Raw genomic sequence first — 20,924 nt, forward strand, 5'->3', positions numbered from 1 at the left:
TTTCACTATAAACACATACTGCAGGTCAATGGTACAGACCATTTTGACTATAAACACATACTGCAGGTCAATGGTACAGACCATTTTGACTATAAACACATACTGCAGGTCAATGGTACAGACCATTTTGACTATAAACACATACTGCAGGTCAATGGTACAGACCATTTTCACTATAAACACATACTGCAGGTCAATGGTACAGACCATTTTCACTATAAACACATACTGCAGGTCAATGGTACAGACCATTTTCACTATAAACACATACTGCAGGTCAATGGTACAGACCATTTTCACTATAAACACATACTGCAGGTCAATGGTACAGACCATTTTGACTATAAACACATACTGCAGGTCAATGGTACAGACCATTTTGACTATAAACACATACTGCAGGTCAATGGTACAGACCATTTTGACTATAAACACATACTGCAGGTCAATGGTACAGACCATTTTCACTATAAACACATACTGCAGGTCAATGGTACAGACCATTTTCACTATAAACACATACTGCAGGTCAATGGTACAGACCATTTTCACTATAAACACATACTGCAGGTCAATGGTACAGACCATTTTGACTGTAAACACATATGTAGAGGTCTTGTCCTGACCAGGAAACACTACTGGACCCAACAATACCACCACCTCATTATCCTGACCAGGAAACACTACTGGACCCAACAATACCACCACCTCATTATCCTGAACAGGAAACACTACTGGACCCAACAATACCACCACCTCATTATCCTGACCAGGAAACACTACTGGACCCAACAATACCACCACCTCATTATCCTGACCAGGAAACACTACTGGACCCAACAATACCACCACCTCATTATCCTGACCAGGAAACACTACTGGACCCAACAATACCACCACCTCATTATCCTGACCAGGAAACACTACTGGACCCAACAATACCACCACCTCATTATCCTGACCAGGAAACACTACTGGACCCAACAATACCACCACCTCATTATCCTGACCAGGAAACACTACTGGATCCAACAATACCACCACCTCATTGACGATGAACAGGCGCTCCTGCAGGGACTTCTTGCACGTGTTGATCTTCTTGGAGCGGACGTTGGTCCGCCACACTCTGAAGGCCTTCCACCTCCTGAAGAGGGCGAAGGCCGGGATGGCCAGGAGGCGGCGGTGGCATCGGTACTCATGCTCCCAGCGCTCTAACGGCAGGAAGTCCATCTCTGTATCAGAGATGCAGGTCACACCCTGCTGGCTGATGGTAGAGTAGTCCTGCTTGTTGATGTTCTCATACGTCACTATCCTGGGGGGAAAAGGTCAAAGGTGAGAGTTCGGGATGGGTAGTGAGAATAAGGTTGTAGGTTTTTATATTTGATAGAGAACTTGGGAGTTCAAATATTTGCATGAGTGTGTGTGAGTGTCTGTTTCGTCTCTCTTTGTGAGTCCCAATAATACCTCCTTTGTTCTGAAGTGAACACTCGTTCACTACTTCCCACAATCTAAAAGCAATAAATTGGTGCTGGTATGGGTTAGAGGCAGTTTCCACCATGTTTCTTATACCAGGCAGTCCTTTCCATTAACATTAGTGAAGGGAAGTGAGCAAGGATAAATGGAATTAGAGATAATTGGGAAGTAGCATCTCTCTCTTGTTGACGATGATTACTTGAGGTTATAAGCATCATATCTGATGTAGGTTATGGTGTGTGTTTCTCCCTCTCTTACTTGAGGTTATAAACATCATATCTGATGTAGGTTATGGTGTGTGTGTGTCTGCCTCTCTTACTTGAGGTTATAAACATCATATCTGATGTAGGTTATGGTGTGTGTTTCTCCCTCTCTTACTTGAGGTTATAAACATCATATCTGATGTAGGTTATGGGTGTGTGTTTCTCCCTCTCTTACTTGAGGTTATAAACATCATATCTGATGTAGGTTATGGTGTGTGTGTTTCTCCCTCTCTTACTTGAGGTTATAAACATCATATCTGATGTAGGTTATGGTGTGTGTTTCTCCCTCTCTTACTTGAGGTTATAAACATCATATCTGATGTAGGTTAGGGTGTGTGTGTTTCTCCCTCTCTTACTTGAGGTTATAAACATCATATCTGATGTAGGTTATGGTGTGTGTGTCTGCCTCTCTTACTTGAGGTTATAAACATCATATCTGATGTAGGTTATGGTGTGTGTGTTTCTGCCTCTCTTACTTGAGGTTATAAACATCATATCTGATGTAGGTTATGGTGTGTGTTTCTCCCTCTCTTACTTGAGGTTATAAACATCATATCTGATGTAGGTTATGGTGTGTGTTTCTCCCTCTCTTACTTGAGGTTATAAACATCATATCTGATGTAGGTTATGGTGTGTGTGTTTCTCCCTCTCTTACTTGAGGTTATAAACATCATATCTGATGTAGGTTATGGTGTGTGTTTCTCCCTCTCTTACTTGAGGTTATAAACATCATATCTGATGTAGGTTATGGTGTGTGTTTCTGCCTCTCTTACTTGAGGTTATAAACATCATATCTGATGTAGGTTATGGTGTGTGTGTTTCTCCCTCTCTTACTTGAGGTTATAAACATCATATCTGATGTAGGTTATGGTGTGTGTTTCTCCCTCTCTTACTTGAGGTTATAAACATCATATCTGATGTAGGTTATGGTGTGTGTGTTTCTCCCTCTCTTACTTGAGGTTATAAACATCATATCTGATGTAGGTTATGGTGTGTGTTTCTCCCTCTCTTACTTGAGGTTATAAACATCATATCTGATGTAGGTTATGGTGTGTGTGTCTCCCTCTCTTACTTGAGGGTATAAACATCATATCTGATGTAGGTTAGGGTGTGTGTGTTTCTCCCTCTCTTACTTGAGGTTATAAACATCATATCTGATGTAGGTTAGGGTGTGTGTTTCTCTCTCTCTTACTTGAGGTTATAAACATCATATCTGATGTAGGTTATGGTGTGTGTGTGTCTGCCTCTCTTACTTGAGGTTATAAACATCATATCTGATGTAGGTTATGGTGTGTGTTTCTCCCTCTCTTACTTGAGGTTATAAACATCATATCTGATGTAGGTTATGGTGTGTGTTTCTCCCTCTCTTACTTGAGGTTATAAACATCATATCTGATGTAGGTTATGGTGTGTGTTTCTCCCTCTCTTACTTGAGGTTATAAACATCATATCTGATGTAGGTTATGGTGTGTGTTTCTCCCTCTCTTACTTGAGGTTATAAACATCATATCTGATGTAGGTTATGGTGTGTGTGTTTCTCCCTCTCTTACTTGAGGTTATAAACATCATATCTGATGTAGGTTATGGTGTGTGTTTCTCCCTCTCTTACTTGAGGTTATAAACATCATATCTGATGTAGGTTATGGTGTGTGTTTCTCCCTCTCTTACTTGAGGTTATAAACATCATATCTGATGTAGGTTATGGTGTGTGTTTCTCCCTCTCTTACTTGAGGTTATAAACATCATATCTGATGTAGGTTAGGGTGTGTGTTTCTCCCTCTCTTACTTGAGGTTATAAACATCATATCTGATGTAGGTTATGGTGTGTGTTTCTCCCTCTCTTACTTGAGGTTATAAACATCATATCTGATGTAGGTTATGGTGTGTGTTTCTCCCTCTCTTACTTGAGGTTATAAACATCATATCTGATGTAGGTTATGGTGTGTGTGTCTCCCTCTCTTACTTGAGGTTATAAACACCATATCTGATGTAGGTTATGGTGTGTGTTTCTCCCTCTCTTACTTGAGGTTATAAACATCATATCTGATGTAGGTTATGGTGTGTGTTTCTCCCTCTCTTACTTGAGGTTATAAACATCATATCTGATGTAGGTTATGGTGTGTGTTTCTGCCTCTCTTACTTGAGGTTATAAACATCATATCTGATGTAGGTTATGGTGTGTGTTTCTCCCTCTCTTACTTGAGGTTATAAACATCATATCTGATGTAGGTTATGGTGTGTGTGTTTCTCCCTCTCTTACTTGAGGTTATAAACATCATATCTGATGTAGGTTATGGTGTGTGTGTCTCCCTCTCTTACTTGAGGTTATAAACATCATATCTGATGTAGGTTAGGGTGTGTGTTTCTCCCTCTCTTACTTGAGGTTATAAACATCATATCTGATGTAGGTTAGGGTGTGTGTTTCTCCCTCTCTTACTTGAGGTTATAAACATCATATCTGATGTAGGTTATGGTGTGTGTGTTTCTCCCTCTCTTACTTGAGGTTATAAGCATCATATCTGATGTAGGTTATGGTGTGTGTTTCTCTCTCTCTTACTTGAGGTTATAAACATCATATCTGATGTAGGTTATGGTGTGTGTTTCTCCCTCTCTTACTTGAGGTTATAAACATCATATCTGATGTAGGTTATGGTGTGTGTTTCTCCCTCTCTTACTTGAGGTTATAAACATCATATCTGATGTAGGTTAGGTGTGTGTGTTTCTCCCTCTCTTACTTGAGGTTATAAACATCATATCTGATGTAGGTTATGGTGTGTGTTTCTCCCTCTCTTACTTGAGGTTATAAACATCATATCTGATGTAGGTTATGGTGTGTGTGTTTCTGCCTCTCTTACTTGAGGTTATAAACATCATATCTGATGTAGGTTATGGTGTGTGTGTCTCCCTCTCTTACTTGAGGTTATAAACATCATATCTGATGTAGGTTATGGTGTGTGTTTCTCCCTCTCTTACTTGAGGTTATAAACATCATATCTGATGTAGGTTATGGTGTGTGTGTTCTCCCTCTCTTACTTGAGGTTATAAACATCATATCTGATGTAGGTTATGGTGTGTGTTTCTCCCTCTCTTACTTGAGGTTATAAACATCATATCTGATGTAGGTTATGGTGTGTGTTTCTCCCTCTCTTACTTGAGGTTATAAACATCATATCTGATGTAGGTTATGGTGTGTGTGTTTCTGCCTCTCTTACTTGAGGTTATAAACATCATATCTGATGTAGGTTATGGTGTGTGTTTCTCCCTCTCTTACTTGAGGTTATAAACATCATATCTGATGTAGGTTATGGTGTGTGTGTCTCCCTCTCTTACTTGAGGTTATAAACATCATATCTGATGTAGGTTATGGTGTGTGTTTCTCCCTCTCTTACTTGAGGTTATAAACATCATATCTGATGTAGGTTAGGGTGTGTGTGTTTCTCCCTCTCTTACTTGAGGTTATAAACATCATATCTGATGTAGGTTATGGTGTGTGTTTCTCCCTCTCTTACTTGAGGTTATAAACATCATATCTGATGTAGGTTATGGTGTGTGTTTCTCCCTCTCTTACTTGAGGTTATAAACATCATATCTGATGTAGGTTATGGTGTGTGTTTCTGCCTCTCTTACTTGAGGTTATAAACATCATATCTGATGTAGGTTATGGTGTGTGTTTCTCCCTCTCTTACTTTATAAACATCATATCTGATGTAGGTTATGGTGTGTGTTTCTCCCTCTCTTACTTGAGGTTATAAACATCATATCTGATGTAGGTTATGGTGTGTGTTTCTCCCTCTCTTACTTGAGGTTATAAACATCATATCTGATGTAGGTTATGGTGTGTGTGTTTCTCCCTCTCTTACTTGAGGTTATAAACATCATATCTGATGTAGGTTATGGTGTGTGTGTCTCCCTCTCTTACTTGAGGTTATAAACATCATATCTGATGTAGGTTATGGTGTGTGTTTCTCTCTCTCTTACTTGAGGTTATAAGCATCATATCTGATGTAGGTTAGGGTGTGTGTGTTTCTCCCTCTCTTACTTGAGGTTATAAACATCATATCTGATGTAGGTTATGGTGTGTGTTTCTCCCTCTCTTACTTGAGGTTATAAACATCATATCTGATGTAGGTTATGGTGTGTGTTTCTCCCTCTCTTACTTGAGGTTATAAACATCATATCTGATGTAGGTTATGGTGTGTGTTTCTCCCTCTCTTACTTGAGGTTATAAACATCATATCTGATGTAGGTTATGGTGTGTGTTTCTCCCTCTCTTACTTGAGGTTATAAACATCATATCTGATGTAGGTTATGGTGTGTGTGTTCTCCCTCTCTTACTTGAGGTTATAAACATCATATCTGATGTAGGTTATGGTGTGTGTTTCTCCCTCTCTTACTTGAGGTTATAAACATCATATCTGATGTAGGTTAGGGTGTGTGTTTCTCCCTCTCTTACTTGAGGTTATAAACATCATATCTGATGTAGGTTATGGTGTGTGTTTCTCCCTCTCTTACTTGAGGTTATAAACATCATATCTGATGTAGGTTATGGTGTGTGTTTCTCCCTCTCTTACTTGAGGTTATAAACATCATATCTGATGTAGGTTATGGTGTGTGTGTCTCCCTCTCTTACTTGAGGTTATAAACACCATATCTGATGTAGGTTATGGTGTGTGTTTCTCCCTCTCTTACTTGAGGTTATAAACATCATATCTGATGTAGGTTATGGTGTGTGTTTCTCCCTCTCTTACTTGAGGTTATAAACATCATATCTGATGTAGGTTATGGTGTGTGTTTCTCCCTCTCTTACTTGAGGTTATAAACATCATATCTGATGTAGGTTATGGTGTGTGTTTCTCCCTCTCTTACTTGAGGTTATAAACATCATATCTGATGTAGGTTATGGTGTGTGTGTTTCTCCCTCTCTTACTTGAGGTTATAAACATCATATCTGATGTAGGTTATGGTGTGTGTTTCTCCCTCTCTTACTTGAGGTTATAAACATCATATCTGATGTAGGTTATGGTGTGTGTTTCTCCCTCTCTTACTTGAGGTTATAAACATCATATCTGATGTAGGTTATGGTGTGTGTTTCTCCCTCTCTTACTTGAGGTTATAAACATCATATCTGATGTAGGTTAGGGTGTGTGTTTCTCCCTCTCTTACTTGAGGTTATAAACATCATATCTGATGTAGGTTAGGGTGTGTGTTTCTCCCTCTCTTACTTGAGGTTATAAACATCATATCTGATGTAGGTTATGGTGTGTGTGTTTCTCCCTCTCTTACTTGAGGTTATAAGCATCATATCTGATGTAGGTTATGGTGTGTGTTTCTCTCTCTCTTACTTGAGGTTATAAACATCATATCTGATGTAGGTTATGGTGTGTGTTTCTCCCTCTCTTACTTGAGGTTATAAACATCATATCTGATGTAGGTTATGGTGTGTGTGTTTCTCCCTCTCTTACTTGAGGTTATAAACATCATATCTGATGTAGGTTATGGTGTGTGTTTCTCCCTCTCTTACTTGAGGTTATAAACATCATATCTGATGTAGGTTATGGTGTGTGTTTCTCCCTCTCTTACTTGAGGTTATAAACATCATATCTGATGTAGGTTATGGTGTGTGTGTTCTCCCTCTCTTACTTGAGGTTATAAACACCATATCTGATGTAGGTTATGGTGTGTGTTTCTCCCTCTCTTACTTGAGGTTATAAACATCATATCTGATGTAGGTTATGGTGTGTGTTTCTCCCTCTCTTACTTGAGGTTATAAACATCATATCTGATGTAGGTTATGGTGTGTGTTTCTCCCTCTCTTACTTGAGGTTATAAACATCATATCTGATGTAGGTTATGGTGTGTGTTTCTCCCTCTCTTACTTGAGGTTATAAACATCATATCTGATGTAGGTTATGGTGTGTGTTTCTCCCTCTCTTACTTGAGGTTATAAACATCATATCTGATGTAGGTTATGGTGTGTGTGTCTCCCTCTCTTACTTGAGGTTATAAACATCATATCTGATGTAGGTTATGGTGTGTGTTTCTCCCTCTCTTACTTGAGGTTATAAACATCATATCTGATGTAGGTTATGGTGTGTGTTTCTCCCTCTCTTACTTGAGGTTATAAACATCATATCTGATGTAGGTTAGGGTGTGTGTTTCTCCCTCTCTTACTTGAGGTTATAAACATCATATCTGATGTAGGTTATGGTGTGTGTTTCTCCCTCTCTTACTTGAGGTTATAAACATCATATCTGATGTAGGTTATGGTGTGTGTGTTTCTCCCTCTCTTACTTGAGGTTATAAACATCATATCTGATGTAGGTTATGGTGTGTGTTTCTCCCTCTCTTACTTGAGGTTATAAACATCATATCTGATGTAGGTTATGGTGTGTGTTTCTCCCTCTCTTACTTGAGGTTATAAACATCATATCTGATGTAGGTTATGGTGTGTGTTTCTCCCTCTCTTACTTGAGGTTATAAACATCATATCTGATGTAGGTTATGGTGTGTGTTTCTCCCTCTCTTACTTGAGGTTATAAACATCATATCTGATGTAGGTTATGGTGTGTGTGTCTCCCTCTCTTACTTGAGGTTATAAACATCATATCTGATGTAGGTTATGGTGTGTGTTTCTCCCTCTCTTACTTGAGGTTATAAACATCATATCTGATGTAGGTTATGGTGTGTGTGTTTCTCCCTCTCTTACTTGAGGTTATAAACATCATATCTGATGTAGGTTATGGTGTGTGTTTCTCCCTCTCTTACTTGAGGTTATAAACATCATATCTGATGTAGGTTATGGTGTGTGTTTCTGCCTCTCTTACTTGAGGTTATAAACATCATATCTGATGTAGGTTATGGTGTGTGTTTCTCCCTCTCTTACTTGAGGTTATAAACATCATATCTGATGTAGGTTATGGTGTGTGTTTCTCCCTCTCTTACTTGAGGTTATAAACATCATATCTGATGTAGGTTATGGTGTGTGTTTCTCCCTCTCTTACTTGAGGTTATAAACATCATATCTGATGTAGGTTATGGTGTGTGTTTCTCCCTCTCTTACTTGAGGTTATAAACATCATATCTGATGTAGGTTATGGTGTGTGTTTCTGCCTCTCTTACTTGAGGTTATAAACATCATATCTGATGTAGGTTATGGTGTGTGTTTCTCCCTCTCTTACTTGAGGTTATAAACATCATATCTGATGTAGGTTATGGTGTGTGTTTCTCCCTCTCTTACTTGAGGTTATAAACATCATATCTGATGTAGGTTATGGTGTGTGTTTCTCCCTCTCTTACTTGAGGTTATAAACATCATATCTGATGTAGGTTATGGTGTGTGTTTCTCCCTCTCTTACTTGAGGTTATAAACATCATATCTGATGTAGGTTATGGTGTGTGTTTCTCCCTCTCTTACTTGAGGTTATAAACATCATATCTGATGTAGGTTATGGTGTGTGTGTCTCCCTCTCTTACTTGAGGTTATAAACATCATATCTGATGTAGGTTATGGTGTGTGTGTTTCTCCCTCTCTTACTTGAGGTTATAAACATCATATCTGATGTAGGTTATGGTGTGTGTTTCTCCCTCTCTTACTTGAGGTTATAAACATCATATCTGATGTAGGTTATGGTGTGTGTTTCTCCCTCTCTTACTTGAGGTTATAAACATCATATCTGATGTAGGTTATGGTGTGTGTTTCTCCCTCTCTTACTTGAGGTTATAAACATCATATCTGATGTAGGTTATGGTGTGTGTTTCTCCCTCTCTTACTTGAGGTTATAAACATCATATCTGATGTAGGTTATGGTGTGTGTTTCTCCCTCTCTTACTTGAGGTTATAAACATCATATCTGATGTAGGTTATGGTGTGTGTTTCTGCCTCTCTTACTTGAGGTTATAAACATCATATCTGATGTAGGTTATGGTGTGTGTTTCTCCCTCTCTTACTTGAGGTTATAAACATCATATCTGATGTAGGTTATGGTGTGTGTTTCTCCCTCTCTTACTTGAGGTTATAAACATCATATCTGATGTAGGTTATGGTGTGTGTTTCTCCCTCTCTTACTTGAGGTTATAAACATCATATCTGATGTAGGTTATGTGTGTGTGTTTCTCCCTCTCTTACTTGAGGTTATAAACATCATATCTGATGTAGGTTATGGTGTGTGTGTTTCTCCCTCTCTTACTTGAGGTTATAAACATCATATCTGATGTAGGTTATGGTGTGTGTTTCTCCCTCTCTTACTTGAGGTTATAAACATCATATCTGATGTAGGTTATGGTGTGTGTTTCTCCCTCTCTTACTTGAGGTTATAAACATCATATCTGATGTAGGTTATGGTGTGTGTTTCTCCCTCTCTTACTTGAGGTTATAAACATCATATCTGATGTAGGTTATGGTGTGTGTTTCTCCCTCTCTTACTTGAGGTTATAAACATCATATCTGATGTAGGTTATGGTGTGTGTGTTTCTCCCTCTCTTACTTGAGGTTATAAACATCATATCTGATGTAGGTTATGGTGTGTGTTTCTCCCTCTCTTACTTGAGGTTATAAACATCATATCTGATGTAGGTTAGGGTGTGTGTTTCTCCCTCTCTTACTTGAGGTTATAAACATCATATCTGATGTAGGTTAGGGTGTGTGTTTCTCCCTCTCTTACTTGAGGTTATAAACATCATATCTGATGTAGGTTATGGTGTGTGTTTCTCCCTCTCTTACTTGAGGTTATAAACATCATATCTGATGTAGGTTATGGTGTGTGTTTCTCCCTCTCTTACTTGAGGTTATAAACATCATATCTGATGTAGGTTATGGTGTGTGTTTCTCCCTCTCTTACTTGAGGTTATAAACATCATATCTGATGTAGGTTATGGTGTGTGTTTCTCCCTCTCTTACTTGAGGTTATAAACATCATATCTGATGTAGGTTATGGTGTGTGTGTTTCTCCCTCTCTTACTTGAGGTTATAAACATCATATCTGATGTAGGTTATGGTGTGTGTTTCTCCTCTCTTACTTGAGGTTATAAACATCATATCTGATGTAGGTTATGGTGTGTGTGTTGTCTCCCTCTCTTACTTGAGGTTATAAACATCATATCTGATGTAGGTTATGGTGTGTGTTTCTCCTCTCTTACTTGAGGTTATAAACATCATATCTGATGTAGGTTATGGTGTGTGTTTCTCCCTCTCTTACTTGAGGTTATAAACATCATATCTGATGTAGGTTATGGTGTGTGTGTCTCCCTCTCTTACTTGAGGTTATAAACATCATATCTGATGTAGGTTATGGTGTGTGTTTCTCCCTCTCTTACTTGAGGTTATAAACATCATATCTGATGTAGGTTATGGTGTGTGTTTCTCCCTCTCTTACTTGAGGTTATAAACATCATATCTGATGTAGGTTATGGTGTGTGTGTTTCTCCCTCTCTTACTTGAGGTTATAAACATCATATCTGATGTAGGTTATGGTGTGTGTGTTTCTCCCTCTCTTACTTGAGGTTATAAACATCATATCTGATGTAGGTTATGGTGTGTGTGTCTCCCTCTCTTACTTGAGGTTATAAACATCATATCTGATGTAGGTTATGGTGTGTGTTTCTGCCTCTCTTACTTGAGGTTATAAACATCATATCTGATGTAGGTTATGGTGTGTGTTTCTCCCTCTCTTACTTGAGGTTATAAACATCATATCTGATGTAGGTTATGGTGTGTGTTTCTCCCTCTCTTACTTGAGGTTATAAACATCATATCTGATGTAGGTTATGGTGTGTGTTTCTGCCTCTCTTACTTGAGGTTATAAACATCATATCTGATGTAGGTTATGGTGTGTGTTTCTCCCTCTCTTACTTGAGGTTATAAACATCATATCTGATGTAGGTTATGGTGTGTGTTTCTCCCTCTCTTACTTGAGGTTATAAACATCATATCTGATGTAGGTTATGGTGTGTGTTTCTCCCTCTCTTACTTGAGGTTATAAACATCATATCTGATGTAGGTTATGGTGTGTGTTTCTCCCTCTCTTACTTGAGGTTATAAACATCATATCTGATGTAGGTTATGGTGTGTGTGTTCTCCCTCTCTTACTTGAGGTTATAAACATCATATCTGATGTAGGTTATGGTGTGTGTGTTCTCCCTCTCTTACTTGAGGTTATAAACATCATATCTGATGTAGGTTATGGTGTGTGTTTCTCCCTCTCTTACTTGAGGTTATAAACATCATATCTGATGTAGGTTATGGTGTGTGTGTTTCTCCCTCTCTTACTTGAGGTTATAAACATCATATCTGATGTAGGTTATGGTGTGTGTTTCTCCCTCTCTTACTTGAGGTTATAAACATCATATCTGATGTAGGTTATGGTGTGTGTTTCTCCCTCTCTTACTTGAGGTTATAAACATCATATCTGATGTAGGTTATGGTGTGTGTTTCTCCCTCTCTTACTTGAGGTTATAAACATCATATCTGATGTAGGTTATGGTGTGTGTTTCTCCCTCTCTTACTTGAGGTTATAAACATCATATCTGATGTAGGTTATGGTGTGTGTGTTCTCCCTCTCTTACTTGAGGTTATAAACATCATATCTGATGTAGGTTATGGTGTGTGTTTCTCCCTCTCTTACTTGAGGTTATAAACATCATATCTGATGTAGGTTATGGTGTGTGTTTCTCCCTCTCTTACTTGAGGTTATAAACATCATATCTGATGTAGGTTATGGTGTGTGTTTCTCCCTCTCTTACTTGAGGTTATAAACATCATATCTGATGTAGGTTAGGTGTGTGTGTTTCTCCCTCTCTTACTTGAGGTTATAAACATCATATCTGATGTAGGTTATGGTGTGTGTTTCTCCCTCTCTTACTTGAGGTTATAAACATCATATCTGATGTAGGTTATGGTGTGTGTTTCTCCCTCTCTTACTTGAGGTTATAAACATCATATCTGATGTAGGTTAGGGTGTGTGTTTCTCCCTCTCTTACTTGAGGTTATAAACATCATATCTGATGTAGGTTAGGGTGTGTGTGTTTCTCCCTCTCTTACTTGAGGTTATAAACATCATATCTGATGTAGGTTATGGTGTGTGTTTCTCCCTCTCTTACTTGAGGTTATAAACATCATATCTGATGTAGGTTATGGTGTGTGTTTCTCCCTCTCTTACTTGAGGTTATAAACATCATATCTGATGTAGGTTATGGTGTGTGTGTTTCTCCCTCTCTTACTTGAGGTTATAAACATCATATCTGATGTAGGTTATGGTGTGTGTTTCTCCCTCTCTTACTTGAGGTTATAAACATCATATCTGATGTAGGTTATGGTGTGTGTTTTCTCCCTCTCTTACTTGAGGTTATAAACATCATATCTGATGTAGGTTATGGTGTGTGTTTCTCCCTCTCTTACTTGAGGTTATAAACATCATATCTGATGTAGGTTATGGTGTGTGTTTCTGCCTCTCTTACTTGAGGTTATAAACATCATATCTGATGTAGGTTATGGTGTGTGTTTCTCCCTCTCTTACTTGAGGTTATAAACATCATATCTGATGTAGGTTATGGTGTGTGTTTCTCCCTCTCTTACTTGAGGTTATAAACATCATATCTGATGTAGGTTATGGTGTGTGTTTCTCCCTCTCTTACTTGAGGTTATAAACATCATATCTGATGTAGGTTATGGTGTGTGTTTCTCCCTCTCTTACTTGAGGTTATAAACATCATATCTGATGTAGGTTATGGTGTGTGTGTCTCCCTCTCTTACTTGAGGTTATAAACATCATATCTGATGTAGGTTATGGTGTGTGTGTTTCTCCCTCTCTTACTTGAGGTTATAAACATCATATCTGATGTAGGTTATGGTGTGTGTTTCTCCCTCTCTTACTTGAGGTTATAAACATCATATGTGATGTAGGTTATGGTGTGTGTGTTTCTCCCTCTCTTACTTGAGGTTATAAACATCATATCTGATGTAGGTTATGGTGTGTGTTTCTCCCTCTCTTACTTGAGGTTATAAACATCATATCTGATGTAGGTTAGGGTGTGTGTGTTTCTCCCTCTCTTACTTGAGGTTATAAACATCATATCTGATGTAGGTTATGGTGTGTGTGTTTCTCCCTCTCTTACTTGAGGTTATAAACATCATATCTGATGTAGGTTATGGTGTGTGTTTCTCCCTCTCTTACTTGAGGTTATAAACATCATATCTGATGTAGGTTATGGTGTGTGTGTTTCTCCCTCTCTTACTTGAGGTTATAAACATCATATCTGATGTAGGTTATGGTGTGTGTTTCTCCCTCTCTTACTTGAGGTTATAAACATCATATCTGATGTAGGTTATGGTGTGTGTGTGTCTGCCTCTCTTACTTGAGGTTATAAACATCATATCTGATGTAGGTTATGGTGTGTGTTTCTCCCTCTCTTACTTGAGGTTATAAACATCATATCTGATGTAGGTTATGGTGTGTGTTTCTCCCTCTCTTACTTGAGGTTATAAACATCATATCTGATGTAGGTTATGGTGTGTGTGTCTCCCTCTCTTACTTGAGGTTATAAACACCATATCTGATGTAGGTTATGGTGTGTGTTTCTCCCTCTCTTACTTGAGGTTATAAACATCATATCTGATGTAGGTTATGGTGTGTGTTTCTCCCTCTCTTACTTGAGGTTATAAACATCATATCTGATGTAGGTTATGGTGTGTGTTTCTCCCTCTCTTACTTGAGGTTATAAACATCATATCTGATGTAGGTTATGGTGTGTGTTTCTCCCTCTCTTACTTGAGGTTATAAACATCATATCTGATGTAGGTTATGGTGTGTGTTTCTCCCTCTCTTACTTGAGGTTATAAACATCATATCTGATGTAGGTTATGGTGTGTGTTTCTCCCTCTCTTACTTGAGGTTATAAACATCATATCTGATGTAGGTTATGGTGTGTGTTTCTCCCTCTCTTACTTGAGGTTATAAACATCATATCTGATGTAGGTTATGGTGTGTGTTTCTCCCTCTCTTACTTGAGGTTATAAACATCATATCTGATGTAGGTTATGGTGTGTGTGTTTCTCCCTCTCTTACTTGAGGTTATAAACATCATATCTGATGTAGGTTATGGTGTGTGTGTTTCTCACACTCTCTTACTTGAGGTTATAAACATCATATCTGATGTAGGTTATGGTGTGTGTTTCTCCCTCTCTTACTTGAGGTTATAAACATCATATCTGATGTAGGTTATGGTGTGTGTTTCTCCCTCTCTTACTTGAGGTTATAAACATCATATCTGATGTAGGTTATGGTGTGTGTGTTTCTCCCTCTCTTACTTGAGGTTATAAACATCATATCTGATGTAGGTTATGGTGTGTGTTTCTCCCTCTCTTACTTGAGGTTATAAACATCATATCTGATGTAGGTTATGGTGTGTGTGTTCTCCCTCTCTTACTTGAGGTTATAAACATCATATCTGATGTAGGTTATGGTGTGTGTTTCTGCCTCTCTTACTTGAGGTTATAAACATCATATCTGATGTAGGTTATGGTGTGTGTTTCTCCCTCTCTTACTTGAGGTTATAAACATCATATCTGATGTAGGTTATGGTGTGTGTTTCTCCCTCTCTTACTTGAGGTTATAAACATCATATCTGATGTAGGTTATGGTGTGTGTTTCTCCCTCTCTTACTTGAGGTTATAAACATCATATCTGATGTAGGTTATGGTGTGTGTTTCTCCCTCTCTTACTTGAGGTTATAAACATCATATCTGATGTAGGTTATGGTGTGTGTTTCTCCCTCTCTTACTTGAGGTTATAAACATCATATCTGATGTAGGTTATGGTGTGTGTTTCTCCCTCTCTTACTTGAGGTTATAAACATCATATCTGATGTAGGTTATGGTGTGTGTTTCTCCCTCTCTTACTTGAGGTTATAAACATCATATCTGATGTAGGTTATGGTGTGTGTTTCTCCCTCTCTTACTTGAGGTTATAAACATCATATCTGATGTAGGTTATGGTGTGTGTTTCTCCCTCTCTTACTTGAGGTTATAAACATCATATCTGATGTAGGTTATGGTGTGTGTTTCTCCCTCTCTTACTTGAGGTTATAAACATCATATCTGATGTAGGTTATGGTGTGTGTGTTTCTCCCTCTCTTACTTGAGGTTATAAACATCATATCTGATGTAGGTTATGGTGTGTGTTTCTCCCTCTCTTACTTGAGGTTATAAACATCATATCTGATGTAGGTTATGGTGTGTGTTTCTCCCTCTCTTACTTGAGGTTATAAACATCATATCTGATGTAGGTTATGGGTGTGTGTTTCTCCCTCTCTTACTTGAGGTTATAAACATCATATCTGATGTAGGTTATGGTGTGTGTTTCTCCCTCTCTTACTTGAGGTTATAAACATCATATCTGATGTAGGTTATGGTGTGTGTTTCTCCCTCTCTTACTTGAGGTTATAAACATCATATCTGATGTAGGTTATGGTGTGTGTTTCTCCCTCTCTTACTTGAGGTTATAAACATCATATCTGATGTAGGTTATGGTGTGTGTTTCTCCCTCTCTTACTTGAGGTTATAAACATCATATCTGATGTAGGTTATGGTGTGTGTTTCTCCCTCTCTTACTTGAGGTTATAAACATCATATCTGATGTAGGTTATGGTGTGTGTTTCTCCCTCTCTTACTTGAGGTTATAAACATCATATCTGATGTAGGTTATGGTGTGTGTTTCTCCCTCTCTTACTTGAGGTTATAAACATCATATCTGATGTAGGTTATGGTGTGTGTTTCTCCCTCTCTTACTTGAGGTTATAAACATCATATCTGATGTAGGTTATGGTGTGTGTTTCTCCCTCTCTTACTTGAGGTTATAAACATCATATCTGATGTAGGTTATGGTGTGTGTTTCTCCCTCTCTTACTTGAGGTTATAAACATCATATCTGATGTAGGTTATGGTGTGTGTGTTTCTCCCTCTCTTACTTGAGGTTATAAACATCATATCTGATGTAGGTTATGGTGTGTGTTTCTCCCTCTCTTACTTGAGGTTATAAACATCATATCTGATGTAGGTTATGGTGTGTGTTTCTCCCTCTCTTACTTGAGGTTATAAACATCATATCTGATGTAGGTTATGGTGTGTGTTTCTCCCTCTCTTACTTGAGGTTATAAACATCATATCTGATGTAGGTTATGGTGTGTGTTTCTCCCTCTCTTACTTGAGGTTATAAACATCATATCTGATGTAGGTTATGGTGTGTGTTTCTCCCTCTCTTACTTGAGGTTATAAACATCATATCTGATGTAGGTTATGGTGTGTGTTTCTCCCTCTCTTACTTGAGGTTATAAACATCATATCTGATGTAGGTTATGGTGTGTGTGTTTCTCCCTCTCTTACTTGAGGTTATAAACATCATATCTGATGTAGGTTATGGTGTGTGTTTCTCCCTCTCTTACTTGAGGTTATAAACATCATATCTGATGTAGGTTATGGTGTGTGTTTCTCCCTCTCTTACTTGAGGTTATAAACATCATATCTGATGTAGGTTATGGTGTGTGTTTCTCCCTCTCTTACTTGAGGTTATAAACATCATATCTGATGTAGGTTATGGTGTGTGTTTCTCCCTCTCTTACTTGAGGTTATAAACATCATATCTGATGTAGGTTATGGTGTGTGTGTTCTCCCTCTCTTACTTGAGGTTATAAACATCATATCTGATGTAGGTTATGGTGTGTGTTTCTCCCTCTCTTACTTGAGGTTATAAACATCATATCTGATGTAGGTTATGGTGTGTGTTTCTCCCTCTCTTACTTGAGGTTATAAACATCATATCTGATGTAGGTTATGGTGTGTGTTTCTCCCTCTCTTACTTGAGGTTATAAACATCATATCTGATGTAGGTTATGGTGTGTGTTTCTCCCTCTCTTACTTGAGGTTATAAACATCATATCTGATGTAGGTTATGGGTGTGTGTTTCTCCCTCTCTTACTTGAGGTTATAAACATCATATCTGATGTAGGTTATGGTGTGTGTTTCTCCCTCTCTTACTTGAGGTTATAAACATCATATCTGATGTAGGTTATGGTGTGTGTGTTTCTCCCTCTCTTACTTGAGGTTATAAACATCATATCTGATGTAGGTTATGGTGTGTGTGTCTCCCTCTCTTACTTGAGGTTATAAACATCATATCTGATGTAGGTTATGGTGTGTGTTTCTCCCTCTCTTACTTGAGGTTATAAACATCATATCTGATGTAGGTTATGGTGTGTGTTTCTCCCTCTCTTACTTGAGGTTATAAACATCATATCTGATGTAGGTTATGGTGTGTGTGTTTCTCCCTCTCTTACTTGAGGTTATAAACATCATATCTGATGTAGGTTATGGTGTGTGTTTCTCCCTCTCTTACTTGAGGTTATAAACATCATATCTGATGTAGGTTATGGTGTGTGTTTCTCCCTCTCTTACTTGAGGTTATAAACATCATATCTGATGTAGGTTATGGTGTGTGTTTCTCCCTCTCTTACTTGAGGTTATAAACATCATATCTGATGTAGGTTATGGTGTGTGTTTCTCCCTCTCTTACTTGAGGTTATAAACATCATATCTGATGTAGGTTATGGTGTGTGTTTCTCCTCTCTTACTTGAGGTTATAAACATCATATCTGATGTAGGTTATGGTGTGTGTGTTTCTCCCTCTCTTACTTGAGGTTATAAACATCATATCTGATGTAGGTTATGGTGTGTGTTTCTCCCTCTCTTACTTGAGGTTATAAACATCATATCTGATGTAGGTTATGGTGTGTGTTTCTCCCTCTCTTACTTGAGGTTATAAACATCATATCTGATGTAGGTTATGGTGTGTGTTTCTCCCTCTCTTACTTGAGGTTATAAACATCATATCTGATGTAGGTTATGGTGTGTGTTTCTGCCTCTCTTACTTGAGGTTATAAACATCATATCTGATGTAGGTTATGGTGTGTGTTTCTCCCTCTCTTACTTGAGGTTATAAACATCATATCTGATGTAGGTTATGGTGTGTGTGTTTCTGCCTCTCTTACTTGAGGTTATAAACATCATATCTGATGTAGGTTATGGTGTGTGTTTCTCCCTCTCTTACTTGAGGTTATAAACATCATATCTGATGTAGGTTATGGTGTGTGTGTTCTCCCTCTCTTACTTGAGGTTATAAACATCATATCTGATGTAGGTTATGGTGTGTGTTTCTCCCTCTCTTACTTGAGGTTATAAACATCATATCTGATGTAGGTTATGGTGTGTGTTTCTCCCTCTCTTACTTGAGGTTATAAACATCATATCTGATGTAGGTTATGGTGTGTGTTTCTCCCTCTCTTACTTGAGGTTATAAACATCATATCTGATGTAGGTTATGGTGTGTGTTTCTCCCTCTCTTACTTGAGGTTATAAACATCATATCTGATGTAGGTTATGGTGTGTGTTTCTCCCTCTCTTACTTGAGGTTATAAACATCATATCTGATGTAGGTTATGGTGTGTGTTTCTCCCTCTCTTACTTGAGGTTATAAACATCATATCTGATGTAGGTTATGGTGTGTGTTTCTCCCTCTCTTACTTGAGGTTATAAACATCATATCTGATGTAGGTTATGGTGTGTGTTTCTCCCTCTCTTACTTGAGGTTATAAACATCATATCTGATGTAGGTTATGGGTGTGTGTTTCTCCCTCTCTTACTTGAGGTTATAAACATCATATCTGATGTAGGTTATGGTGTGTGTTTCTCCCTCTCTTACTTGAGGTTATAAACATCATATCTGATGTAGGTTATGGTGTGTGTTTCTCCCTCTCTTACTTGAGGTTATAAACATCATATCTGATGTAGGTTATGGTGTGTGTGTTTCTCCCTCTCTTACTTGAGGTTATAAACATCATATCTGATGTAGGTTATGGTGTGTGTTTCTCCCTCTCTTACTTGAGGTTATAAACATCATATCTGATGTAGGTTATGGTGTGTGTTTCTCCCTCTCTTACTTGAGGTTATAAACATCATATCTGATGTAGGTTATGGTGTGTGTTTCTCCCTCTCTTACTTGAGGTTATAAACATCATATCTGATGTAGGTTATGGTGTGTGTTTCTCCCTCTCTTACTTGAGGTTATAAACATCATATCTGATGTAGGTTATGGTGTGTGTTTCTGCCTCTCTTACTTGAGGTTATAAACATCATATCTGATGTAGGTTATGGTGTGTGTTTCTCCCTCTCTTACTTGAGGTTATAAACATCATATCTGATGTAGGTTATGTGTGTGTGTTTCTCCCTCTCTTACTTGAGGTTATAAACATCATATCTGATGTAGGTTATGGTGTGTGTTTCTCCCTCTCTTACTTGAGGTTATAAACATCATATCTGATGTAGGTTATGGTGTGTGTTTCTCCCTCTCTTACTTGAGGTTATAAACATCATATCTGATGTAGGTTATGGTGTGTGTTTCTCCCTCTCTTACTTGAGGTTATAAACATCATATCTGATGTAGGTTATGGTGTGTGTTTCTCCCTCTCTTACTTGAGGTTATAAACATCATATCTGATGTAGGTTATGGTGTGTGTTTCTCCCTCTCTTACTTGAGGTTATAAACATCATATCTGATGTAGGTTATGGTGTGTGTTTCTCCCTCTCTTACTTGAGGTTATAAACATCATATCTGATGTAGGTTATGGTGTGTGTTTCTCCCTCTCTTACTTGAGGTTATAAACATCATATCTGATGTAGGTTATGGTGTGTGTTTCTCCCTCTCTTACTTGAGGTTATAAACATCATATCTGATGTAGGTTATGGTGTGTGTGTTTCTCCCTCTCTTACTTGAGGTTATAAACATCATATCTGATGTAGGTTATGGTGTGTGTTTCTCCCTCTCTTACTTGAGGTTATAAACATCATATCTGATGTAGGTTATGGTGTGTGTGTTTCTCCCTCTCTTACTTGAGGTTATAAACATCATATCTGATGTAGGTTATGGTGTGTGTTTCTCCCTCTCTTACTTGAGGTTATAAACATCATATCTGATGTAGGTTATGGGTGTGTGTTTCTCCCTCTCTTACTTGAGGTTATAAACATCATATCTGATGTAGGTTATGGTGTGTGTTTCTCCCTCTCTTACTTGAGGTTATAAACATCATATCTGATGTAGGTTATGGTGTGTGTTTCTCCCTCTCTTACTTGAGGTTATAAACATCATA

The 20,924-nt window shown here is 38.1% G+C and overlaps 1 protein-coding gene across 1 annotated transcript in view; it reads right to left on the bottom strand.

Annotated features, from left to right (window-relative positions):
* The window catches only part of LOC106597004 (dynein axonemal heavy chain 6-like), a gene marked incomplete at its 3' end in the record, with an annotated part of 114,558 nt that overhangs the window by 81,289 nt on the left and 12,345 nt on the right, over positions 1-20,924 (bottom strand). The window contains 1 exon segment of the mRNA XM_045713651.1: positions 1,045-1,312. Coding sequence (XP_045569607.1) covers positions 1,045-1,312 — 268 coding nt within the window.

The sequence above is a fragment of the Salmo salar genome, unplaced genomic scaffold (genome assembly GCF_905237065.1).
Source record: "Salmo salar unplaced genomic scaffold, Ssal_v3.1, whole genome shotgun sequence".
Taxonomy (NCBI): domain Eukaryota; kingdom Metazoa; phylum Chordata; class Actinopteri; order Salmoniformes; family Salmonidae; genus Salmo; species Salmo salar.